General features: G+C 41.3%; 1 protein-coding gene across 2 annotated transcripts; it reads right to left on the reverse strand.

Annotated features, from left to right (window-relative positions):
• LOC122084395 (protein FATTY ACID EXPORT 2, chloroplastic-like) lies at positions 1–27861 on the reverse strand. Of its 2 annotated transcripts, XM_042652614.1 has the most exons (4): positions 27127–27861; positions 1082–1198; positions 820–954; positions 1–337 (listed from the first exon to the last, which is right to left on the reverse strand). In XM_042652614.1, the coding sequence occupies exons 1-4, from the start codon at positions 27599–27601 to the stop codon at positions 195–197; spliced, it is 870 nt and encodes a 289-aa protein (XP_042508548.1). In that variant the 5' UTR covers positions 27602–27861; the 3' UTR covers positions 1–194. The 2 variants fall into 2 exon arrangements, with proteins under 2 accessions (XP_042508548.1, XP_042508549.1); XM_042652615.1 differs by lacking the exon at positions 1082–1198 and having other exon boundaries at positions 27127–27839.

Consider the following 27861-nt stretch of genomic DNA (forward strand, 5'->3'; position numbering starts at 1 on the left):
TTGTTCCCAATAAAGTTTAACTAACCAAATGACAACTTGGTAACAATTCAGTTCTTATGAAAAATAAAATAAAAGCCAGGGAGTCAAATTCCAAAATTTGAATATTACAAGAAAACGAAGCAGACTGCTGTCACTGCACAGAAATGGTTTAGGTCGACTCACGGAAGTGATTGAAATTTTGAACAGCCCGAGTATTATACATGCACACTACGCAGAAACCCATGGAGATAGCCGCCTGCCATTATAAGGGACACAAGTGATACAACCCCTGCGGGGAATATTTTTCCGGACTTCTTGAAGCGAGACCCCATCACGCCCAGAAGCACCGCAGACAAGCCTGGTGAGTAGTGAAACCAATTAACAAGTCACACAAGGTCAAAAAAAGGGAAAGCCCTCGCCCCTGTTAGGTACAATTAGGCATACCATCTTGGGTTATGTTAGCAGAATAGCACCATGACAGGTCCATCCCACATAAGTCACCACCGCAAAAGAGTGGCATACACAGATTGTTCAGATGAATTGCATTGTCTATCTAGCAGTCCAGAAATTTACCATACAATAGATGATAACCGGCACTCAACCACAAGTAACCATAAGACAGCACCTTAGTGGGACAGTTGAACGGTGGATCCAACCTCATGATTTATGATGATTACGGCTGTCTGAAGTATTTCCAGATAGCCATATAACACCTTGAACTCCACTGTTACCATATTCTTATTGTGATGGTATAACATAAATGTGAAAAACAAATTATCATGATTGAGCAGTAATGTTCACCAAGACAAAAAAAAAAACAAAGAAGTAATGTTCACTCACCAAGCCCAAGGGACGATGCAAAGGCTGGTCTAACAGGAAGCTCTGTATATACATAGTACAGTAGCAAGACAGCCAAACCCCCTGCAGCTAGTGACTTCTGGCTGCCCCGCTTTAAATAGCCGATGACTCCACCAACTGTCCGGACGTCCACCAAAACAACATATAAATTGGATGTCGAACTACTAAAAAAATGAACAAGCAATTAATAGCCAGAGAACATTCAGAAATAAACATATTTTTTTATAGTATATGACAGCCTCACCGCGAAGTGGGGTTTGTAAGGCTGCGTACATTTGCCCCTCCCAGACCTTGCGGTAGTGGAAACCTCGTGCACTATGACACTCATTTTTTTCTTTATACGATAGCTTTGCTTGAAAACCTACACAACTAATCCACTTTGTTCAGTCTCAACCCCAAGTCCAAACCATGCCGTGCAGCTGATGGCTCCAGACACTATACCGTTTGGTTCTTACCTCTCCTCACAGAAGAAACCTTGTTGGGTTTGAAACTAATCAGTATCAACTTAAAAATAAATATATAGATGAATGAATTTGGGTTGCATGTACAACCAGGACTTCTCCAGATTTCCCTGTTGGTTCATTAGGTACTAACTGAATTTCATTAAGGAAAGGGGTTTGTTTACATTGATATTTGGGCGCAACCCATCAGACACCTGATTTGGGCAGGCAACAAGACTTCAACCATGCCTAAGCTCATTTCAGCAAAAGACTCTGGCCCAAACCCTGTCAGACACCTGATTTGGTGGGAAATGAGGCTCAGCCATGCCTAAGCTTGTTTTTAGCAAAAGGCTTTAGCCCATGCCTACCCGTGTACGCAATAGCATCAGTCTTATTATGCTCAAAGCTCATTGTGAAGAGGGCATCACTCAGGTGCCCATCAGGCCAGGCTGATCAGCTAATGTGCAAACCTACTCAAGACATAACTGCATTTAAATTACAAGTTCTGGAAAAGCACCAGAAGATAAATCATTAGGGTAACATGGAGATTAATTTGCATTTACTTTTTGTTCCAAGAATGATCCTCCAGACTATTCATGAACGGATTCGATATTCGATGGCCTCAATCTCAGAATCGTAGGCCTGCTCAGGATTCGCTAAGGAAAGCATAAGAGCTTTGACTTAAGAAAGGTCAGCGTCCCTCGGTTTCACATCAGTAGTTTTAATTCAAATGAGATTGCCCACAATTTGAAATTGAAGATGGTCAGACACTCTTCATTTTGGTAGTTGTCAAGATATGGAAGAGCCGCAACTCTTTATAAAAAGTGGTAGTTGAACTATTCATTTATAATGCAGTCATGGTCAGTGAAGAGTTTTTAGGACTCGGCATCTAATGGAGTGAGCCACTTTCATGTCTTAACCACTTCCGTTGGAAACAGTGTACAGGTATTGGTCAACGATAAAGAAAACCATAACATTCAAATGCTAGTTCCTTCAGATGCCCTTAAGGGTTCCCATACGTTTGGTGGGAGGTCTGTGCAGCATGTATGCTACTGTGCTCCACCTCAAGACAGCACTGCTAAATCTCTTGCACAAAGGGGGAAGCCTACTCATTATAATACCCAAGTGTTGGATGGGGTAATGACTTGTGTCAAATATGACACCAGCTCTCTTTATTCAAAATAATGGAGAAAAAAGTTCCAGAATATTACAAGAACCATTAAATCCCTTAAGGACCTAAGGGCCCGTTTGGAATCTGACACTCCCTAAAAACCCATTGTTACAACACTCCCCCTCAAGCTGGTGCATAGATATCACATATGCCCAACTTGCAGATAATAAGATGAAACATCTTACTACTAAGACCTTTAGTAAATACATCAGTCAGTTGTTCACTACTGGGAAACAAAAGGCACAATAATAAGACGCATATCAACTTCTCTTTGATGAAGTATCAATCGATCTCCACATGCTTGGTTCGATCATGCTAGACAGTGTTGTGAGCAATGCTAATGGCATATTTGCTGTCACAAAAGAGCTTCATAGGAAAGGTAGCAGGGACAGCCAAATATGTGAGAAAACCACGAAGCCATTGGAGCTCACAAATGCCATGAGTCATAACACGGAAATCTACTTTAGCACTCGAACGGGCAACCACGGCTTGCTTCTTGCTTCACCATGTAACAAGGTTATCACCAACAAAGGTGCAAGTACCGAAGAATACACAACACTTCCATATGTGTCAAGTAGAGATCATGCATGTACTGACTAACCAGGCTGATGGCAAGTGCTATGTCAGGGCATGTATGAGAAAGATCAAGCGCCTACTAATCTCTGATATCTCCCCTTGTCCATAGAATCACCTTCCTTGCTACTCAGGTGACTGTTAGCTTCAACAAGGATTTCTGCTAGCTTGCACCCAAACATGCATGTCTCAGAAATAAGGTCAAGCACATACTTCCACTGAGACAAGTAGATCCCACGAGAAGACATAGCATCTTCAATATCAAGGAAGTAACAAAGCTGTCCTAGATCTTTGATCTCGAATTCCTTACCCAAATATCTCTTGAGGCAAGAGATTTCTGTCAGATTATCACCAATAACAACAATATCATCTATATAGACTATCAAGATAGCAATTTCCCACAAGATCTCTTGATGAACAGAGTATGGTCGGCATTGCTTTGAGAGTTTCCTATAGCAACCATTATCTTATGGAAACACCCGAACCTAGCACGAGGAGATTTCTTTAGCCCATACAATGCACACTTCAGCTTGCATACCTTCCCTTGGGTGTTGGAGCAGGTGAACCTAGGAGAAATGTCCATATACACTTCCTCCTCAAGTTCCCTATGACGTAAGGCATTCTTCACATCTAGCTGCTAGAGATCCCAATCTAAGTTACCTAGCACAAGCTAAGACAACACGGATTGTGTTCATCTTAGAAACTGGAGCAAAAGTCTCCTGGTAGTCAATCCCATAAGTCTGAGTGAAACCCTTGGAAACAAGTATGGCCTTATACTGATCCACTGTACCACCAACCTTCTGTTTCACTGTGAAGACCCACTTACACCCAATTGTTTTCTTTTGAGGGAAGACATAAAAGATCCCACGTGTCATTCTTCTTTAGATCCTATATCTCTTCAACCATAGTTGTCTGCCATTGTGAGTCTACAATCGCTTCCTACTAGATATGGGGAATGGACAAAAGGGAAAGAGAAGATACAAAACTATAGTCAGAAAGAGAAAGTGAGTCATAAGAAATAGTTTTAGTAATAGAATGTAAAGTAGAAAACCTAGTGCCTTTATGAACAACAATAGGCAACTCAAGTGACGGATCAAAAGAAGGAGAAGGAGAATTACCTGGGTCCAAGGGGACAAGATTAGGCTCGAGATGAAACAACTGGCATGGTAGGGTAGATGTTGAATGTGTAGTGGTCTGAGTCAACTGTCTACAACTACAAACACGTATCTCTAGCCGAGGCGAAGTAGGAGTGTCACTCTCCCCCTAAAACGGGATACCGGTAGCAATAGCAAGTTCAAGAGGCGGCACATCTTCCATAATGGAAGAAGACCCCTCGAAGAGGTGGCTCAGTGTAGTAGGACGCAGATTCGTGAAAGACAACATCCATAGTCACAAACCATCGCCAAGTGGGAGGATGAAAACACCGATAGCCTTTCTGAGTAGGAGCATACCCCAGAAAAATGCACCAGAGACCACGAGGATCAAACTTTTCATGAGGATGATGATCGTGAACATAGCAGACACTACCGAATACCTTGGGAGGAACAGAAAAAGCAGCGGAACCTTGGAGAAGATCCAGAGGAGAGCATATGGAATGAACCTGAGAAGTCATTCGGTTGATTAGTGGTAGAAGACTATCGTGAGAAGGAAGGAGGAGTCCTGCGGGTTGCAGACTCCTGCCTCCTCCCTTGTTGGTTTCCTAAACTAATTAAGAAAGTCCTAGTTTGACTAGGACTGATGTTAGTGGTGTTAATCTAGAAGTTAGTTATCCTAGTCAAACTAGGAGAGTCAGAGTCCAACTAGGATTAGTTGGCTAATTAGTTTTCTATTATGTCTTTATGTTTCTAGTCCTCCTAGGACTGCTGTCCTATTCATTGTTTATTTTGAAATAGATATTGCTATATAATGAGAAGAAGAGGGCAGACCAATACACACGATTGAGCCTCCCTTTCCCAAAGTTGTGACTCTCTCTCTCTCTCTCTTCTCTTCTTTCTTATTTTACATGGTATCAGAGCATGGTCTGATATCTAAATAATTAAGAATATGCTTAGATTACTATTAGGAGTAATCGTTGGTTGGAGTTTTCTGGTTTGAAGGCTGGACTATACACTCTTGGAGAAATCGATTGGTGTTATCAGGGTTTTTGCTACCTGCCAAAATCATTTTTTCCCATATCTTCCAGATGTGATCTCTGTTTGCAAATTCCTTTTAAGATTTTCTTTATCATCATATCAAGAACATCTAGTACAAATTTCAGCATCATTGGAGCAGTTTACACCCAACCACAGGTATTCTCTCCCATCCCCAGCCGTAGGGTTATTTTATCCATAAATAGTCGGTTTTTGGTTGACAATTTTGGGACTATTGTTCTGTGGGTTGCTTTCATCCTTGTGGGGTTATTTCTAGGTCTATTTCTTAAGTATCTTTAATTGTAATTCCCCCAGGGGTGGAGTCCCAAAACTTAACAACATCCATGGGCGAAATTATTTGAGTCGATTCCCTTTTGGTTGTTGATTTTATTGACATATGTCAAGAGGTTTGGTTTGTTATCTCATTTTTATTGGTCAATTATATAAGATCAATCAATTGTGTGGTCTAACAAGGAAGTTAGATCGATTTTCTAGTTTATTATTTTGTGCATTGTTGTGCACTAATGGCTGACAAGGAAGGAAAGAATGTTGTCACTGAGGTGATATCCTCATCATCACATAAGATTAAAGAAAAGAAGCTTGCAGGAGCTGCCAATTTTCAACAGTGGAAGAAAATTGTGCAGCTTGTTTTGACTGGTCGAGATCAACAGCATCACCTAATAAAGGAGAAACTTGCTAATGACACTACATGGGATACGGTTGATGCATGTATTTTCGGACAGCTATTGAACTCATTACTCCATAGTTGATGTTGTCACTCACATCAATACTGTGAAGGAGCAATGGCACTATATGAATGTTCTATATTCTGGACAAAATAACCTCTCCTGCATCTATGAGATGTCTCAGGAATTTTATCGGACTGATAGGAAGGGTCCGCCTCTAACTCAGTACTTTGCTTATTTCAAGAGGATGTATGAAGAGCTGAATTCTCTACTCCCTATTAGTAGTGATGTGAAGGAGATGCAAAACCAGCAGGAGCAACTTGCAGTTATGGGCTTTTTGGGAGGTCTTGGAACAGAATATGACTCTGTTCGTTCTTAGATTCTTGGAGGTGACAAGGTGGCATCTCTTGTAGATACCCTTTCTCGAGTCTTACGGGTATCTCGAGAGAAGTCTCATGATTCCACTCTAGTGGAAAACTCTGCACTTACAACAAAAAGTAATAATCGTGGAGCTTCACGTGGTACAGGTAATGGTGGTAATAAGGGACAATTTACTAGGAACTCCTCAGATAGTTCAGGGGCAGTACGCACATGCCACCATTATGGTAAACCAAAACACATTCAGCGCTTTTGTTGGAAACTTCATGGCAAACCTCCTCAAAAGCAATTTTCCAACTCAGCTATAGTTGATGAACCTTCTCAGCCTGGACAATCTGAGGGTAATATGGTCAAAATGACTGATGAAGAATTTGCACGGTACAATTAGTTTCAGACTCAAGCACCTCCACTTTCCACTGCTATTCTTGTTCAGACAGGTAATGCCATTTCATGTCTCTCCTCTTCTCGCCTCTGGATAATCGATTCAGGTGCATCGAATCACATGTCTAGTATTTCAGGTATATTTTCTTCTTTTAAGAAATCTTCTGCTACTGTCACATTGGCCAATGGCTCAATTGCTAAGGTCAATGGTATTGGCATTATTTGTCTTAATTCCTCATTATTGTTATCATATGTTCTTTATTTGCCATAATTACCGTTCAACCTTCTGTCTGTAAGCAAGTTCACACAAGCTTACAATTGTTCTATAACCTTTTTCTCCGACTCGTGTTTTTCAGGATCTTACGACAAAGAAGATGCTTGGTAGAGGTAGTAGGGTTGGGGGACTGTATCTTTTTTAAGACAATTCACCTTCCATAGCTTGATCGGGTACTCTAATTCCTCATCAGGCTCACTACTGGTTGGGCCATCCGTCTTTACAAAGTTTATAGAAACTTGATCCAAGTTTTAATTCTCTTTCTAGTTTAGAATGTGAGTCATGTCAGTTTGGAAAACTACATCGTGTCAATTACTCCCCTCGGGTCAATAAACGATCTGCATCCCCTTTTGCTTTGATTCATTGGGATGTATTAGGGCCCTTGTCTTGTAACGTCCTGGACTTATTTAATGAAAATCGTTCGGAATTATTTGCTATCTTTTGTGCATTTGTTGCTGAAATTCAAAACCAATTTAATGTGACTATCAAAATTCTAGGAAGTGATAATGCCAAAGAATATTTTTCTGGTCCATTTTCTCAGTTTATGGCTGGTTGTGGCATGATACACCAGTCTTCTTGTTCAGACACTCCTCAACAAAATGGAGTGGCTGAAAGAAAGAATCGTCATTTGATGGAGGTTGCACGGTCACTTATGTTTGAAATGAAGGTAGCCAAATACTTTTGGGTTGATGCAGTTCTCACTGTTTGTTATCTTATTAATCATATGCCTTCATCTGTTTTGTGTGGTGATATTCCCCATTCTTTATTATTTCCTTTTGACCCACTTTTTGTTCTTCCCCCTGCGTATTTGGTTGTGTTTGCTTTATTCGTCATTGTTGCAATATAAAAACCTTGTAACCAAAACCAGAAACCAGAAAAGAGAAGAAGAAGAGAAGAAAGAGACCGAAAGCTGTCCAGAAAACAGAGCAGTCTGCGATCAGTCCAGTATAAGACTGATCGCAGGTTATGTTGTCATATTAATAGCCTAAAAACAATAAAACAAAGTTACAAGACTGCCCCTCCATAAGGATAAAACCCTAGAAGCAAAATAGGAACCCGATAGGACCAAAAGGCCCCTATCGGGTCCTCAAGTTAGCACTAATCCCTTATCGGGATTAGCGTCAATCTTCAACATTCCCCCTCAAGCTGAAGCATACACATCACCCATACTCAACTTGGTACAACCATTGCGAAAAGTAGGGGCAAACAAAGACTTAGTGAACATGTCAGCTAACTGATCTGAGGAAGGAAGAAACGGAGTCTCAATCAACCTCTTCAGAACAGCATCACGAACAAAATGGCAGTCCACTTCTATGTGTTTGGTCCTCTCATGGAAGACCAAATTACTAGCAGTATAAACAACAGCTTGGTTGTCACAATACAATTTCATAGGCTTGGTCATTGGAAATCCCAACTCCAACAGTAACGATCGCAGCCACATCAACTCAGCAGTGGTATAAGCCATAGCTTTCTACTCAGCCTCTGCACTGGACCAGGCAATGGTAGTCTGCTTCTTGTTGTGCCACGTAATAAGATTACCTCCAACAAAAGTATAGAATCCAGTAGTAGATCTCCGGTCACTAGCAGAGCCAGCCCAATCAGCATCAGAGTGGCCAACTAGTTCCATATGCCGATTAGGTCAATAAATCAACCCTTTTCTAGGGGCACCTTTTAGGTAACGAAGAACACGAACAACATCCCAATGGGCTTTCTAAGGAGACTGCATAAACTGACTAAGAATTCCAACAGCTTATGAAATGAAGTTGCCAACTTGCCAATCAAGCTCTTGTACTGATCCACATCCTGGAGGAGTTCATCATCATCCACACCAAACTTTTGGTGACGATCCATAGGAATATCAACAGGTCTGGATGCAAGCATCCCAGTATCAGATAAAAGATCCACCACATACTTCCTTTGAGACAGACTCATCCCTTTCTTGCAGCGGATTACCTCAATCCCAAGGAAATAATAAAGTTGGCCTAGATCCTTTGTCTGAAAATGATGCTGGAGATGATCTTTAACTTCAGAAAGTCCTGCCTCATCATTACCAGTTAAAATAATGTCATCAACATATACAACCAAGACAACCAACTTATCACCTCTGCGACGAACAAACACAGAATGATCATAATAACACTGAGAAAAACCACAACTATGGTAGCACTGAACTTGTCAAACCATGCCCGAGGAGATTGTTTCAACCCATATATAACCTTGTGTAAGCGACACACGGCTTGTACTCTCCCCCTGAGCAACATACCCCGGAGGTTGCTCCATATACACCTCTTCCTGTAGATCACCATATAAGAAGGCATTCTTGATGTCCAACTGAAATAAGGGCCAATCAAAGTTGACAGCAAGAGAAATAAGAAAACGAACAGAATTCAGTCTAACAACCGGGGAGAAGGTCTTAAAGTAACCAACACCATAAGTCTGAGTATACCCCTTAACAACCAGACGGGCCTTCAACCGCTCAACAGAGCCGTCAGAATGATACTTAATAGTGTACACCCAGCGACACTTCACCAGATCCTTACCAGGAGGTAAATCTACCAGACTCCAGGTACCACGACTCAAAAGAGCCTTCCACGCAGCCTTCCATCCAAGGATACGGAGGGCCTCAGTATGGGTACGGGGAATAGGGTTAGGGGAAAGAGATAGGGCAAGACCATAGATAGGAGAGGGAAGATGAGATAAAGATACAAATTTATCAATAGGGTACCCACAACCATAGATCTGTCAATGCAAGAACAAGTACCTTTCCTGTGCGCAATCGGTAAGTCATTAGACGGAGGAGGAAGAAGAGCTTCACCAGAGGAAGCCGGCAGTGGAAGGAGTGAAGCATCTAGAGTAATTACCTCGCCACTAGGCTGTCCAATCTTCTTTCGGCGCTGATAAACCTGTAGAGGAGGGGAGTTACTGGCATCAGGAGAATCAGGGAAGGGTATGGGTGGAGATGGAGAAGACCACTCTACACTAGACGCGGGCACGGGAGAAAGGTAGAATGAAGTACCCTCCAAGAAGGTCACATCGGCACTAACAAAGTTCCTATGTGTAGTAGGGTCATAACACTTATACCCTCTCTGAGTACGAGAATAGCCCAAAGAAATACACCTAGTAGACCTAGGAGACAACTTATCAACTTACATGTGCAAATTGTGAACAAAGCACACACCCAAAAACCTGAGGAATAGGAAAACTCGGTAAATTAGGGAACATAACAAAGAAAGGAGATTTGTCGGACAAAACAAAAGATGGCATGCAGTTAATCAAATGACATGCAGTTAAGACACCATCACACCAAAATTGCTTAGGAACATGCATATGCAACATCATGGCTCAAGCAACCTCAAGAAGGTGCCGATTTTTATGCTCTGCGACTCTATTTTTCTATTGAGTATAGGTACAACTAGTTTGGTGGATCATCCCATGAGTATCACAAAAATTAGAAATATCAGTTTGAGCATATTCTATAGCATTATCAGAACGAAAGATTTTAATAGGAATGCCAAACTGAGTCTTTATTTCATTATGGAATTTTGTAAATACATGTAAAAATTCAAACCTATCCTTTAACATGTAAAGCCATGTAAGGCGGGAATGATCATCCATAAAAGGCAAAAAATACCAAAACCCAAATCTATTACTGACTCTGCAAGGACCCCATACATCAGAGTGGACTACAGAAAATAAAGACGGACTACGAGACAGAGTGAGATGGGAATGACACACGGTGATGTTTCCCCAACTTATAAGCCTCACACTCTAACCTAGGAGTAGACTTAAAACTAAGAAATAAAAGTTGTAACCTAAAAAGTGACAAATGACCTAAACGGCAATACCATTGAAAATGAGTGATGTCCCCAACAGCCGTAGCAGCAGCAGAAGAGGTAGGACATCCGCTGTTGAGGTAATATAATCCATTCTTTTCACGCCCTCCACCAATCGTCTTCCTCGTGTGAAGATCTTGAAAGACACAATAAGAAGGAAAGAATGTTACTGAGCAATTTAACGAACTAGTTAATTGACTCATAGAGAGGACTTAATGGAAATTGAGGAACATGTAAGACAGAGGATAAGTTTATGGATGCAGTAGGTGAGATAGAACCGTGACCTAGAACCGGTGTTGAAGCACCATTAGCAAGGATCACAGAGTTAGAACTAGAACTAGTAGAAAAGTCTTTAAAAAGTGATGACTTACCTGTCATATGGGCATAAGCACTTGAATCAATGATCTAGGGGGTAGATGTAGTAGTAAGAAGGGTTGAGGTACCTGTGTGGGCTAGGGTAGCAGCGGATGTGGACGCATTAGTGGATGTATTAGCAGATGCCTCAAGAGTGTGCAAGCGACGGAACAACTGGTTAATGTCATCGCGCAAACCGGTAGCCAAATCTCCTGAAGGTGTTGGTTTAGTGTCAACTAGAGCCATTGTGTCCGTACCATCATCAAACACAGCATGATTAGCTAACTGTGTTGCCCACTCTGGTTTGCCATGCTTTGCCCAACAAGTCTCCACAGTATGGTTGGGTTTTCCACAAAAAGTACACTGGCGAGCTGTACGATCAGAGGGTTGTCCACCAGATCCTCGACCAGCCGATCCACGACCTCCCCCACGACCGCGACCGCGACCATGACCACGTCCACGGTTGGAATGGAAGGCAGAATTGTCTTTGGAAAACTAATCAGGTTTTGTGGAAGAGGTAATTCACTGCAGTCGTGAATAGGTATCATTCAGAGTAGGCATAGTATCCCTTGCAAGTAAATGACCCTTCACTGCCTTCAGGTCATTGTTCAGACCAGCCAAGAATTTGGAGACGAAGAATTCGTCATATTGAGCCTTCAATTTATCAATGTCAGTGGTCAAGGATTGGAAGACATTGAGTTCTTCAACCATACCCCTGAAAGTACTGTAATATTCTACAAGTGGCTTGTCTGACTGGCGAAACAGAAACAGTTTTTCATAGATATCATAGATACGAGTCATGTTCTTTTCCTGAGAGTAGGTCTCCTTCAAGTCATTCCACACTCCCTTTGCAGTAGAATGAAACATAACATTAGCAGCGACATCTGGTTCCATACTGTTCCATAACCATATGAGGATTAAAGCATTCTCTTTCTGCCACTGAGTATAACCAGAGTCAGATTCCTTGGGAGGATTAGAGGTGGCGTAACCAAGCTTATCCTTTGCCATCGGATAAACCTTGACCGACTGAGCCCAAAGAAGATAGTTCGAGCTGCCCTTAAGCTTGATGGATGTATCTGGATATTCACATCGTCCGAGGTAGAAGAGGTAGTAGTAGTAGTAGTAGTAGTAGTAGGGGTAGGGGTTTTGATCTCAGCCATGAGACTCAAATAATAATCGCCCACAAATCAAATCTGAAAAACCAGCAGCAGTAAGCAATCGGACACCACAAACACCAAAAAAATTTGATCCGATAGGGGCAGCAGTTAGGGTCGAACTAGCCCTAATAGAAGACCAACCAAATCTGCTAGAGAAGGTAGTAATATAGGAAGATAAAACAGCGGATAGCAGCACTTCAATATCAACAGTTACTCAGTCCATAAATAGGGGCAGCAGCAATAACACTGCAGAAACAGGGGCAGCAGCCATAAAAATAGGGAGGGAGACGTCTCGACCCCAATCAGTACACAAACTTAGTAATAAAAAAGAGACCTAGTTTTACTTATGTCATGATAACAAGGTCAAACCAGGTAATAGATGCAGCAAGGAGGTGGCTGCACACCGGAGAAACAATAACGCTAGGTCGAAATCAGCAGCGATGATCTGTACTTAGCCAATCAACGTGATTTAGACCTGCTCTGATACCATGTTGCAATATAAAAACCTTGTAACCAAAACCAGAAACCAGAAACCAGAAGAAGAGAAGAAAGAAAGACCGAAAGCTGTCCAGAAAACAGAGCAGCCTGCGATCAGTCCAGTGTAAGACTGATCACAGATTATGTTGTTATATTAATAGCCTAAAAACAATAAAACAAAGTTACAAAACTGCCCCTCCATAAGGATAAAACCCTAGAAGCAAGATAGGAACCTGATAGGACCAAAAGAGTCCTCAGGTTAGCGCTAATCCCTTATCGGGATTAGCATCAACCTTCAACAGTGATCATCATCTAGGTTTATCAAAGTTGGATCCTCAAGCTATTGTCTCTTTTTGGGTTACTCGCGTACCCAAAAGAGATACCGGTGTTATTCCCCTGTTCTTCAATACTTTGTTACCGCCGATGTGTCCTTCTTTGAGTCCACACCCTACCTAAACGAGTCATTTGTTTTGTCTGAGTTGGATGATGATCTTCCACTTTATGTTATACATCATTCTAATCCACAGGTTGCCAAAGAGGAAAAGCTGCCACCACCACCACCTCCTCCACCAGTTGCTCCACAGGTTTATACTCGTCGTGTTCAGGAAGCATCAACAACCCCTCTCCCTGCGGAACCTACCTTATCATCTTCGTCTACGGAACTTACTCCAGGTATTCCTCTTTCTAATTTAGACCTTCCTATTGCACAACGTAAGGGCGTTAGGAGTTGTACCCAACATCCTATTGCTGACTTTGTGTCTTATTCTAGCCTATCGTTTGCTTTTCATTCTTGTCTTTCCACTATTTCTTGTCATCCTGTTCCTAAGAATCTTGCAGAGGCATTATCTAGTCTTGGCTGGAAGACAACTATGAAAGACGAATTGCTTACCTTGGAAGAAATCCAAACTTGGGATCTTGTACCGTTGCCCCCTGGCAAGAAGGATATTGGTTGTCGTTGGGTTTATGTGGTTAAAGTTAACCTTGATGGGTCTCTTGCTCGTTTGAAGGCTCGGTTGGTTGCAAAGGGGTACGCCCAGGTTCATAGCGTTGATTATTTGGATACCTTCTCCCCTATTGCCAAACTGGCCTCTATTCGTGTTTTGATTTCTCTTGCAGCTTCATCTCATTGGCCATTATTTCAACTTGATGTAAAGAATGCTTTTCTTCATGGTGATTTGCATGAGGTGTATATAGAGCAACCTCCGGGGCTTGTTGCTCATGGGGAGTGTGGAAAGGTGTGCAAGCTCAAAAAGTCCTTGTATGGGCTGAAACAATCTCCTCGGGAATGGTTTGGTAGGTTCAGTGATGTGGTTTGTGCATTTGGACGGGCAAGGTGTGACAGTGATCATTTTGCGTTCTATCAGAAGTCTGATGCAAGGAGGATATTTCTGGTTGTATATGTTGACGAAATTGTCATTACCGGAAATGATGTTGAAGGAATTTAAAGTTTGAAAGCACATTTGCAACAATACTTTCAAACTAAGGATCTAAGACGATTAAAGTACTTCCTAGGAATTGAAGTTGCTCAATCAAGGAAGGGAATTTCTCTCTCAGAGAAAGTATGTTTTGGACCTACTTTCAAAAACAAGTATGTCAAGAACCAAACCCATTGACACTCCAATGAATTCAAATGTGAAACTTATGCCTGAAGGAGGTGATGTGTTAGAAGATCCTGAGAAATACAGAAGACTGGTGGGAAAACTGAATTATTTGACTGTGACTCGACCTGACATTGCCTTCCCTATCAGTGTTGGGATGTTGTTGTTCGTATTCTGAGGTATCTTAAGAAAGCTCCAGGACGTGGTCTGTTGCACTCAGATCATGGACATAACCATATTGAAGGGTTTTGTGAAGCTAATTGGGCTAGTTCTCCTATTCATAGGAGATCAACTATAGGATACTGTACTTTTGTTGGTGGAAATCTTGTCTAGGAAGAGTAAGAAACAAGCTGTTGTGGCAAGGTCTAGCGCTGAGTTTGAGTATCGTGCCATGGCTCATGTTACTTGGGAGTTGATGTGGATAAAGCAACTTTTGACGGAACTTGGATTTGAATGCACTTCCCTATGCAGTTGTGGTGTGATAATCAAGCTGGTATTCATATTGCGTCTCATCCAGTGTTCCATGAGAGGACAAAACATATTGAGGTCAACTATCACTTTGTTCGTGAAAAGCTACAACAATGAGTTATTTCTACAAGTTATGTTCGTACAAGAGAACAACTTGCAGATGTTTTTACTACGTCCTTGGGGGGTGGTAGAGTGGACTATATTTGTAAAAAGCTGGGTATGATTAACATCTATGCTCCAGCTTGAGGGGGAGTGTAAGAAGACTATCGTGAGAAGGAAGGAGTCCTGCGGGTTGCGCAAACTCCTACCTCCTCCCTTGTTGGTTTCCTAAACTAATGAGGAAAGTCCTAGTTTGACTAGGACTGATGTTAGTGGTGTTAATCTAGAAGTTAGTTATCCTAGTCAAACTAGGAGAGTCAGAGTCCAACTAGGATTAGTTGGCTAATTAGTTTTCTATTATGTCTTTATGTTTCTAGTCCTACTAGGACTGTTATCCTATTCATAGTTCATTTTGTAATATAAATTGACATATAATGAGAAAAAGAGGGCAGACCAATACACACAATTGACTCTCCCTTTCCCAAAGTCGTGACTCTCTCTCTCTTCTCTCTCTTTTCTCTCTCCTCTTCTTTCTTATTTTACAATTAGAAAGGCAGCAATGAAAATTGCATCACTCCAGTACTGGGGAGGAACATGCATTTCAAACATAAGAGAGTGGGCTACCTCACAAAGGTGGCGATTCTTCCGCTCAACAACCCCATTCTGAGCAGGTGTATCAACACAACTAGTCTGATGGATCATCCCATGAGAGGAAAGGTAAGCCTAAAAAGACCCTTCAAAGTATTCACGGCCATTATCCCTTCAAAGAATCTTAATGGTAGCACCGAACTGAGTGAACCATTCGATGAAACTGCTGAAAACAATGGAAGGTCTAGCCCTTGGTTAGCATCAGATAAACACAAGTGGTACGAGAATGACAGTCAATAAAAGAGACAAACCACCGATGACCATTGACAGACACATAGCGACATAGACCCCAAATATCAAAATGTACCAATGAAAAAGGAGTGGCACTTTTATTTCCAAAAATATAATCAGTGGTTCGAGTTTGTTTGGCCAATACACATGCCAAAAAAAAAAACTGACTCGAAGTACAATGCTTTAAAGATGGAAAAACCTAGCTAATGTTCTCAAAGGAGGATGTCCCAACCAACGATGCCACTGTAGTAACTCAGATATAGGAGGTGACAGAGGATGTATAAAGAGCCTGATTATAGACCAATGCCAAGTCATCATCAAGCTGATATAGAAAACCACGCACCTTACCAGAGCCAATCGTTGCCCCTGTCACCAGATCCGGAAAAACATAATGAGTCAGGAAAAAGGTGACTTTGCAATTAAGACTCGAAGTAAGACTACTACTGGGCAATAAATTAGTAGGAAAAGAGGGAACATGCAATATAGTAGAAAGGGATAAAGTAGGAGTGCAGCTAATGGTGCCCTTTCCCATAATCGTGGAATAAGTCCCGTTAGCCAACTTAACCTTACCATTACCAGAATAGGTAGTGTACTGTGAGAAAAGGGCAAGCATCTTGTTATATGATCAGAAGCCCCAGAATCTATATCCAAGGGGTAGAAGGGATAGACATAGTATAGTCACAAAAAGAGATACCTAGCCCAAAAGGGGTGGAATGGGTAAAGCTCGCAATAACAAGTGCAGGAGAGTCCAAATGTGTCGGAAGGCGCTAGATGGTAGAGAGCTCATCAGATGATAGTGAGGCACCAAAGATGCTAGCAGCAGAGTTAGAGTTTAAGACCTTAGTATGGTTGGCCTGACCAAGAGTACAGGCAAGACCCTTCCCTTGTCCTTTGCCAGGTGCATCAGAAGGACGGCCATAAAGCTTCTAGCAGTGCTCCTTGGTGCAGTGCTCCTTCCCACACTAATCGCACTTCACTAGAGCTCTGGTAAAGGAGCCACCAGACTGTGGGGATGTGTTGTGGGACTGAGTGCCAGAGGCAAATGTAGATCTCTCCTTGGGAGTGGCAGCAGGCTGTGGAATTATAGTGGTACGACGACTGTCTTCAAATTAGATCACAACATAGGCTTAATCCAAGGTAAGAAATGGAACACGACTCAAAACCTGGGACTACAGTTTGTCAAACTCCATATTCAGACCTACCAGAATGTTATAGACCCGCATCTTGTCCTCTCGTTTCTAAAAACTGGCGACATCTACCGAGGTGGAAGGAGTATACTCCCCATAAAAGTGTAACTCAGTCCATAGTGTGCGCAACTCATAGTAGTATTGTGATAGAGTGATCCCTCTCTGCCTCAGGTCACAAACCTCTGGCGAAGCTCAAAGACCTGAGCATCATTCCCCACCTGGGAATAGATATCTTGGACAGACTTCTATATCTTTGCAGCTGAGTCAAGGAGATAGCCACATATAAGTTGTGGCATCATGGAATTGACAAAGAAGGTCATAACCAGAGAGTTGACACAATCCCACTTGTCAATCTCAGGTTCGGTGGTCGGATGCTTCGTGGTTCCAATGAGGTACCCAAAATAGCCATAGGACTTTATGGAGATGCAGACCGAGCATGACCACATAAGGTAGTTGGTGCCATAAAGCTTGATAGCACAAGGAAAGATGGGTAGAGATGCAGTGTCTCCGCCAGTAGAAGCAGAAGAGCTAGTAGACACGATTACTACTCAAGGGGGCCTAGAACAGAGACCTGAAACGGGAAAGTGAAATTATGCAAAATGACCCCATTGCCTTAAGTTTTGGGCCACTACAACATATACTCATTAAAGGTTTACCACATAAACAACAATAATCTCTCTATCCCATTAAATTATAAATACCACTCAACTTGTTTATGAATTTATTGGTACATTGAGTTATTTTAAATGAGAAATAGGGGTTATAAATCATACCAAACGCCTCATGATTTGGAAATTTCTGGATGAACCAGATCCTGAACTGTAGGCCAGGCATTCAAACCAAATGTGATGAATGGCATTTCCAAAAGCGAGCTTGCTACAGTATCACAGAAAGATTTGCCCGCAAAGGTTATATCCACCCAAATCCATTCTCTCTAGAAGGACACGATCCATTTTTTGGACGGCTAGTATGTGGCCAAAAGACTAGACCAAACAAAAGATAAGAATGGGCAATCAAATAATAAGAGATCCACATCTTCAAAGGCCTTCCAGCAAAAGCAGCACTGGGAGGAACCAAAATCTGACGATAAAGGAGGAAAGCCTGAGTAGGAAGGCAATGAGAGAATAACATCCAAACAATGAAGCTATAACAGATGTGCCCATGGTTTAAAGTTTCGGTGTGTATTGTACTGTATCGGTATCAGTCGACACTGATACAATACATAAAATTAAAAATTCCTACATATTGTATGATACGCTCCGACACTATTTAATACTCATCGATACATACCGATACTCTCGATACGTACAATTGAGCCCTAAAAAATTGAATTACATGCATATTAGTTTGTATCGAACCGATACGCAAGCAATACATATCTACAGAACCATTTCATTTTCGAAAAAGAGCTTGTTCTTCTCATTGGCAATACTTAAGTTATCAAAATTTGAAGCACAATTGTACTTTTGCCTAACATATTTCACGATCTTAAATTGCCATTCTTTCATATCCTTCTTGTAATGAATTATGGCATCCTCATGTTGATCATCTCCTCCAGTTTACATCTACAGTGTCCTTGTAGCTAGATAAGTGTCTTCCATTTGATTTCTTCATTCTATTAAATTCTTAAGTTCTATCAAAATCATCACGACAACTAATGTCATCATTTCCATTTATGGTTGTTGTTTGTCCTTGCAACAAGCCAAGTGTGTTAATCCTTCCACAAAATTGAACTTTGTATCTCGTGTCATGATTGCTCAAGTTACTACCATCCCTTTTTGCAGTGTTTTACTAGTATTTTTATAAGAATCTAGATGGCAAGTTCAAACAATTAAGTTTTTTTACTTCTTTTTTTTTGCTATTTTTGAGTAGATTTATATAAAACAAACTAAAATATTGCATCACACATGAATTATTGCATCCAAGGATTAAAGTATCGGTATCGGTCGTCGTATCGGTCGGCCAAAATTAAGATACGTATTGGAGAGTATCGTATCGTCTCGGAGATACGCTAAAGATACGCACATAAATGGATAGGAAACACTTTTTTATACACATTTGCATAAAAAAATAGTTAAAAAAAGTTATATATAACATGTATTATGCATAAACAGTAAATTGAGAGTAGCACTAAGAATCCAAGGTTTGTAATTGTCCCATAAATGTAAAATCCTTATTCCCAACCTTGATTTCCACTTTAGTTAGAGAGAAAAATGGTTGGCAGCAACTTTGGAATAAAAACACCTCAAAAAATTATGTTTTTCTAAAAAATTACCCATTTTGGCCATTATATGATCGTATCAGTCGATACATACCGATACGTACCGATACATACCGATACGTACCGATACATACCGAAACGTACATTTCACTTCAATTTTGAATTTTTCATAGAGTATCAGTACGTATCGGTGAGTATCGGTGGTATATCGATGCGTATCGGTGTGTATCGTAGGATACGTATCGATACATAAGGGTTTTAAAATTTTCATGATACGTTTCGGTATGTATCGTGCCGATGCCTACCGATACAGATTCGTATCGGCCGATACAGCACGATACGCACCGATACTTAAAACCATGATTGCATCAATATATTCATAGATTTTAAAATTTCTTAAAAAGCCGACAATAAACCATTACTATAAGTAAGAAACCTCACCCTTTTAAACAATTTCACTTGAATACACTTGTCTCTCAGTAAGGTGCTCTCCATTTTAGTGTTTTTGCATGACATATGTTATATATAGCTTCTTTTTTTTTTTTTTTACTGTATAAATGCAGAAGTCTATAAAAATGTGTCTCATGTCCATTTCTATGCGTATCATTAGCGTATCTCTAATACGATATGATACCCTCTGATACGTATCTTAAATTTAGCCAACCGATACTACAACCGACCGATACTTTAATCCTTAGATGTACCTCTTAAACCAAACACCATCAGATTATTATAATATAACCATGGTTGTCCAAGTAAGACTCCTGTCAACTTCATAGGCACAACATCGCACCACACGTCTTCCTCACATCAATGGAGTTTTAAGGGTACTGAACACCGTTGAATTACCTCCAATGCATTGACATTAAGAAGAGAGACCTTTTATGGTTGTGGATGCTTTTCAGATTTTAATTTTGCCTTATCCACAAAAACTTTAGAAGTCACATTTACATGGTTACCACTAACTACGATCACTTGCACTGGCTTGCTTCTTGAGGGCATAATAGTATAGAAGATGTAATGATGTCACCAGTCCTCTCCCTTGGTTTCAGCCACTACGATGCAGCAAACCACATGAACATAGAATTCCTCACTCATTTTCATCATCATATTTGTTAAAATCCCAGATACCTTGTAATCAAACCAAAAGAAAAAGAAAAAGAGAAAAGAAGAAGAGAAGAGAGAAGAGAAAGATACAACCGAAGGAGACTCCCAAAAGATGAGAAGAAACCTGCGATCTTACCAGAATAGATTGATCGCAGGTTTTATTCCTTTACTTATATGAAAATAATGCTGAAAGTAAAAGACAATAGTACCCCCATTGCCCAATTACAAGAAAAGCCACATCACAGAAATATGAGAGCCGATGGGACCCAAAATACCCTTATCGGTTTTAGAGTTTAGCGCTAGGCGTTAAACTCTACACTCCCCCTCAAGCTGGAGCATACACATCACTCATGCTCAGCTTGGTACAACCATTACGAAAACTAGAAGCAAACAGTGACTTAGTGAACATATCAGCCAACTGATCTGATGAAGGAACAAAAGGAGTCTCAATCAGCTTCTTCAGAATAGCATCACGAACAAAGTAACAGTCCACCTCTATGTGCTTGGTCCTCTCATGGAAAACTGGATTACTAGCAATGTACACCGCAGCTTGGTTGTCATAAGGAATTTTGGGGTCTATTTGTACACAAAATTTCCGCTCTATCAAAACTGGCACATGGCAGATATAAGGCCACATAGGAAGGCCTTCTTGAGTTTGCTGCCTAGGAAAACCTCTCCCATAAAATATGTAAGAAGAGAAAACACCAAAAAGGTAAATGCTTCTTTGTCTTCTGGATCTTTTGCCAAAAAATGAAGAGCCCAAATGTACAAACAAAAAGGTACCCACGGCTAGTACACAAGTTCACTAACCCCAAACAGGATCACTAAACCAACACCCAGCTTCGTACCAACTTTAGGAATTAAATCAGAATATGAAACCAACTAACAGGAAACAAACCAAAGCTCTAAATAAATCCCTTATAATATTAGTAACATCTAATAACAGTAGGATAAAACCCAGTAAACAATCAGCAAACAGTAGTGGAAAACCCCTAGCAGCAGGCCAGAGAATAGGGTTCAAACCCTAGAAACAAGTTATAATCCAAGAACCACAGTAGCAATATACAAGGGGTGAAGACATTACCATCGAAGATCAGTCCAAATAGTGTAGTAAAACCCCAAAATCTAAGGGCAAGGTGATGGCCAAAACCTGAGTTCTCACAGTTCTTGGATTAGGGCTCAAAACAACAAACTCAGCCTTATCGCAACTTAATGGGGTCGGCCCTTGAATTAGGGCTCAAATGGAGATTTTTCAGATCTTGATAACCAGGCCACTGGAATGCCTGATCTGCCGGTGGAGTGCTATCTTTAGGGAGGCCAACTGATCCCAAATGATGGGCTTTAGATGGGCAACAGGCAGTGAGATCTGGTTCTCAACTTGCTGCCAGAAATAACAGCAGTACCGCAGGCCTTGCTTCAGTGTCTCAGATCAGCAGCAAAGCAGCAACCAATAGAGGACTTCAATGACAGCTTCAGTAGATCTCAGATGGTCTCAGTTATGCACAGAAAATAGAAAATACGAAAGGGAGAAGAGAGGAGATTGATGAGGGTAGAAGGGGGATGGGAATAACTGGCTATCTCAGCCTAGGCATCTCACCTAATCTGCCTCTCTCAGGACAATGTTTGCACACAAAGCAATAGCTAATCACTTCATTAAAATCGTGGTGGGTCTGTACACTCTATAGGCTCTATGGAGCCTCAAAAATAGAAAGAAGGAAACTCTCTTTCTTGCCCTAGAGTAAGTAATAAAAAAGGAAAGACTATATACTATTTACAAAAATGGGAACAAAGCTAAAAGGAAATAAATCTTAAATCTTCTAGAAGCTGTCCTTGTAGCTTGCTGTCTGAGACAAGATAACCCCCACAATTTGGGTTTGGAGGACCCAAAAACCTCCAGCCAATAATGGGCTGGCCCAACCTAGCTGGTTGGCCTTATGGTTCAATGGGTTGGTCCATTTTTTAGGTGATGCACCACCCCTTATATTGATTCTTGCAGCTGTATTGCTGGCCATAGAATAGATCTACATTAGTTGTAGTTTATGCCCTGCAACACAAACGCTTAACAAAACCCCAGGGCCCAAGTACTTACATCTCTTTTCATTTACAGTGCATCTACTATTACACCAATGGCCCTCCTCCAGCAGCCCCTCCCCCACCCGCCCCCCACCCCCCACCCCCACCCCCCACCCCCCAAAAAAAGAAGAAGAAAGGGGGTTAAAAGCCAAAAGAAAGTGTGGCTTGAGACCCACGTGGCAGCTAAGCACCCAAATTTTAGTGAAATGCCCAAATCACCATCCAAATGTGTCTAATTTCAGACTAATCCGATCTCTGCCCATCATGTCCTCAACATTTGTTTAAAGATTCAATGCTTCATGAACAAAAGCACATAGTTATCGCCTAGGAATCCTAGCTAGGGGGCTAGCTCCTTGCTACAGGCGCAGCATTTATTTATATCAAATATCATTTAAGTAAATGGTTAAGATATTATTAATAAATAAACAAATACCCCCTATTTGAATCCAATAAAAATAGTTTAAAAATAAAATTCTAAAAGGATAAAAAGTCAACCCCCCAAATCCAAGAACAAAAACTGAATTTTTTGTTATACGAGCAATTTTCAATTTTCGAATACTAGGGTTTTTTCTCAATCCTAAAAATTTCATAAATCTTATAATGGTAAGACATTGCTAAAAACCAAAAGTCCAATAAAATAATATTTTGTATTGATATCCATCAAATTATTTTCATTTTTAGGAGATTTTAACAGTATTCCACAATTCAGATAAATTTGACTGAAACATAACTTTGTCATTGAAACTCAGATTTAAGTAATCTTAGACTTGTTGGAAAGCTAGTTTTGTGCTCAACCTAATACAAAATGCCTCATGTAAAAATAAAATTATTTGACTAATCAAACTTATTATAGAGCAAGAATGTTTCTCTAAATGTTGATCTTTTAATACTTGTTGTGGCTTAATATTTATTTTTTATGATATAAGGTATATGTAGCATACTAAATAATGTTAAAAACGAAGAAAAATAAAAAATAACACTTAGGCGCCTTGTTCGCCTTAAGGCAGTCGACTTGTAGCCTAAATGCTTAGGGCTTAGGCAGCCCTCCAACACCTTGGTTCACCTTGAAGCCCTATGCATGCACATAGTACTACAGTAGGCCAACAAATTTGAAACGTTCCCTATCAAGGATTTCCTTCATATCCAACAATCATGTCAAAGTGCCAAATAATTGTCTACAAGGGGCAAAAGGGTGCTTGTTTGAACCCTTTTCCCATTTGTGAGATCCTTTTTCTGTAATTTGAATAGGGTTCCCTCCAACCACCACCACCACCAACTCCCCCAACAAAAAAAAAAAACATTTAATACTGTTCAATTTCAGTTTTTTATCATAGAATACCACAAATAAATATTTTCTTTCAGAGTTGTATGGTTAGATATGAAGTCGGTAAAACTATAACGAAGGCAAAATGTAGAGTTTTGTCATCATTATAAACCAAAAAAAAAGTGCATAAATAGTTCAACAACAATTAAATTTTATATCACCTTACATCCAAAATATCCCTAAAAATTTTTTTAACGACATATAAAGTTTAGTTACATTTTGTGTTAGTTACATGATTGTTCTTATTAGTGATTACAAAACTTTCCATTTTGTTTTAGGAAGACAGTTCTCTGAGCAATTGGAGAGGTGCAACAGAACAGTTCCGTATATATGAGGTAGTGATATCATTTCATGTGAGAGCAAAAAGAGAGAGGGATTGATCCTCTTTCCCCTTATCTCATCAAGTCGGAAGTTGTCTCTCACTTCCAGCCCATCCCCAACTCCCCCATCCCCCATCCCCCATGATTTTCTTAATAAGTTTGTCCCCGATGAATTTACCCCTTTTTTTCCAATCCATTCCCAGCAAGGAGGAAATTATCTCGGCCATCTTATCCCACAAGTCCAACAAAGCTCCGGGTCCTGATGGCTTCAGTATGGGCTTCTTCTTCGCCTGTTGGAGCACCATCAGAGATGACCTTATTTCTGCGGTGCGTAGCTTCTTCAACAATCCTAATCGAATTGGTGGGATAAACCATACCTTCCTCTGTCTCATCCCCAAAAAGGAAGGTGCAGTTTCAATGAACGAATTCAAACCCATTTCTCTTTGCAATCTCCTCTACAAGTTTGTTGTCAAAATCCTCGCCAATAGGATTCAGAAAGTCATTGACTCCCTCGTCAGCCCCAACCAATCGGCCTTTATTGCGGGTAGGAGTATCTCAGAAAACATTCTCCTTTGTCATGAGATTGTCCGCAATTTTGACCGTAAATCCCATGCACCAACGGCCCTCCTTAAGATTGACATCCACAAAGCTTTTGATACTATTAGCTGAGATTTCATCTCCAATGTGCTGCTCCAAATGTCTTTCCCGCCTTCATTTGTCCACTGGATCCATGTTTGCATCTCCTCTCCTCGATTCTCTGTTCTGGTGAATGGTAGTCTAGTAGGATACTTTCCCTCGAGCCGTGGCATTCGTCAAGGAATGCCCCCTTTCTCCGTTGCTTTTCTTTCTCTCCTTAGAAATCCTTTCCCATTGCATACAATCTATCACTGAACTCCACCTTATCTCTCCCATCCCGAAATACAAGTCCCTCCTTTCCCATTTGGCATTTGCTGATGACATTATAATCTTCTCCAAGGATAATCCACTTTCTATTTCCACTATCATGTCCACCCTCCAATCCTTTGAATCTTTCTCGGGGCTCAGCATAAATCTCAAGTCCAATATCTTCATTTCTGGTGTTTCCCCTAAAATCCGTGACTCCCTCTCTGAGCTCTCTGGTATCCCACTTGGATCCTTGCCTATGAAGTATTTAGGTCTCCCCCTAATCTCCTCTAGGCTCTCTGCCCCACTATTGTGCCCCCATATTGGACAATCTTAAGAAGAGGCTTCAGCTGTGGAAAGGCAAACTCCTTTCTTTTATGGGCCACCTTACCTTGATCAGATCAGTTCTCCAGTCCATATATCTCTATTGGTCTGTTACTTTTGCCCTACCTGCTTCCATCATCAAATCCTTAGAGGGTCTCCTTTGCTCCTTCTTTTGGAAAGGCACTGATTCCTCTAAATTCCTAAAACCCCTAAGCTGGGAAAAGATTTGCCTCCCTAAAGCTGAAGGTGGTCTCGGGATTAGAAGAATCAAAGACAACAATTCCGTTGGTATTCTTAAGTTCATCTGGAAGATTGCGTCCAAGCATAAAAGCATTTGGGTTGACTGGATCTACTCAGGTCTACTCAAGTCTAACTCTCTCTAGACCGCCCCTTCCATCCCTGATGCCTACTGGATCTAGCGCAAGATTCTTGCCCGCCGGCCCATTGCCCTCCCTGCCATCTCCTTCATCATTGGTAATGGTCAGTCTATGTCTATCTCGCTTTGGAAAGACCCCTGGCATCCTTCCGGCATTCTCTCCCTCCTTATCTCTCATAGTCATCTACTCTTCTGGCATTCCATCTAATGCCTCTCTCTCCTCTATTTTTTCTCCCCCCCCCCACCTCCTTGACCTTTGGTCCTCCCTTCCCCCTTTTCCCCTGGCCATAAAGGACGAGATGATAAGTGTATCTGGCTCCCCTCCTCCAATGGTTCCTTCTCTTCTGCCTCTGCTTAGTCTTGTATCCGATCCCCTTCCTCAGTTGTTCTGTGGCATAAGGTTGTTTAGTTCAAAGGTCACATCCCTTGCCACAGCTTCACTCTATGGAGATGTCTGTCCAACTGTCTGCCTACTCAATCTTTTATTATTCACTATCACATCCCTCTCAACCCTGTTTGCTACCTTTGCCCCCAAGGTTTGGAGGATATCCCCCACCTCTTCTTTGCTTGCCCCTTCTCTTCCCTCATCTGGAAAACTATCCTTTCCAAATGTTGGCGGACCAGAAGATCTATCCTCCCTTTTGATGGGGAATGGAATTGGATTGATATGACATTCTCTGGTCCCTCCATCTGTGACACTATTGGCAAACTGGCTTTTTGTGCTACCATTAACCACCTCTGGATGGAGCGTAACATCCGTAGATGGACTTCCAAATCCCGTTCCCCTGCAAAGATTTAGGAAGCTATCTACTTTGATATTAAGTCCAAAGCCTCTTCCCTCCATACCCGCCCTATCCACAACACCTCTAGAAATTCCCACATCATTGCCTCCTGGAACCTTCAGGTTGACTTTATCCAACCCACTTGATGGCATTCTGGATTTTGGCTCCCCCCCCCCTTTTGCTGGCTTTGATGATGATTTAGTTTTTTGTATTTGTTTTAGTTTGCTTAGATTTTGCTAATTTTGCTTTGTGCTTGGCCTACGGCCTACGGATGCTATCTACTTTGATGTTAAGTCTAAAGCCTCTTCCCTCCAGACCCGCCCTATCCACAACAACTCTAGAAATTCCCACATCATTGCCTCCTGAAACCTTCAGGTTGACTTTATCCAACCCACTTCTGGATTTTGGCTCCCCCCCCCCCTTTTGTTGGCTTTGATGATGATTTAGTCTTTTGTATTTGTTTTAGTTTGCTTAGATTTTGCTAATTTTGCTTTGTGCTTGGCCTACGGCCTTTGCTTGTTGGCTTCGGCCTCCCCTCCCCCTCTCTCCCTTGTATAATATTCTCTACTTGGTAATGAATTATTTATTCATCCAACAAAAAAGAGAGGGGGTGCTACCGTACCTTCCCCGGCTCAAAGAAGCTTTTTCCCTTCGTTTTATTTTAATTTTACAACAGTTCACATCTAACCATCCAAACGAACTTAACTCTTTTAAATATTTTTTCAATTAAATGGGGTTTAACGTAGCAAAGGACAACCAGAAAAAAGAGAGGAAGAATGACTGGAATACTGGATACCTCCAACCAAAGCAGCATACACGAGTGTCAGTTTCTGGGACATTAGCATGGCCATCGTGTTATTATCATTTCCGTTGGAATCCCCTACCCCATCGTCATTATTGCCTTCACGGCCGTTTCTGTTCTCGTCATCTCCACCACCACCGTCGCCACCGCCACCACCACCACCGCCACCACTGCCACCAAAACCATCTCCACCGCTCGAATCCAGGGGAAACTCAAATTCCTCTTTCGCTTTTTCAGGGATCAATGACGTGACATCAGAGCCCGCGATAACCCTAATAGCCTCACTGGGACGACGCTGCTGCTTGGGGCAAGTTTTGCGGTGCAGCAGGATGCTACTGGAAGATCTGTAATGTTTCAAACAACCGAACGAGATATGATCGCAGGACGATCGGTGAGGAGCTGAAACCAAAGTCGCGGCATGGGTATGCAGATGAATAGACTTGGAGAAAACCAACAATGACTCCGCCATTTTGATTATACATGCGGGAGTCGGATGACAATTTAAAGGGAAAATTTCTATGATTCCCTAAACTTACCCTACGTTGAGAAAGAATTCGCTAATCGTACTACCCAGCGACCAACGTCTGCCTCATTTTCTGCCATTACAAGAATAAAAAGGGTATATCTGAGAATAAAAAAAACAGATAGTGGTTGCTGATTCGTAAGACAAAGTGATCATACAAGTAGTAGATCCATTCTCTCAACTACAAAGTGATCCTACAAGTAGTA

This window comes from Macadamia integrifolia, chromosome 7, assembly GCF_013358625.1.
Source record: "Macadamia integrifolia cultivar HAES 741 chromosome 7, SCU_Mint_v3, whole genome shotgun sequence".
NCBI lineage: Eukaryota > Viridiplantae > Streptophyta > Magnoliopsida > Proteales > Proteaceae > Macadamia > Macadamia integrifolia.

Coding starts and splice junctions, on each gene's coding strand:
- LOC122084395 (XM_042652614.1), bottom strand. CDS start 27,601: ATGGCGGAGTCATTGTTGGTTTTCTCCAAGTCTATTCATCTGCATACC. Junction 955..1,081: donor CTTACAAACCCCACTTCGCG/GTGAGGCTGTCA, acceptor ACGTCCGGACAG/TTGGTGGAGTCATCGGCTAT. Junction 338..819: donor TGCATCGTCCCTTGGGCTTG/GTGAGTGAACAT, acceptor ACTACTCACCAG/GCTTGTCTGCGGTGCTTCTG.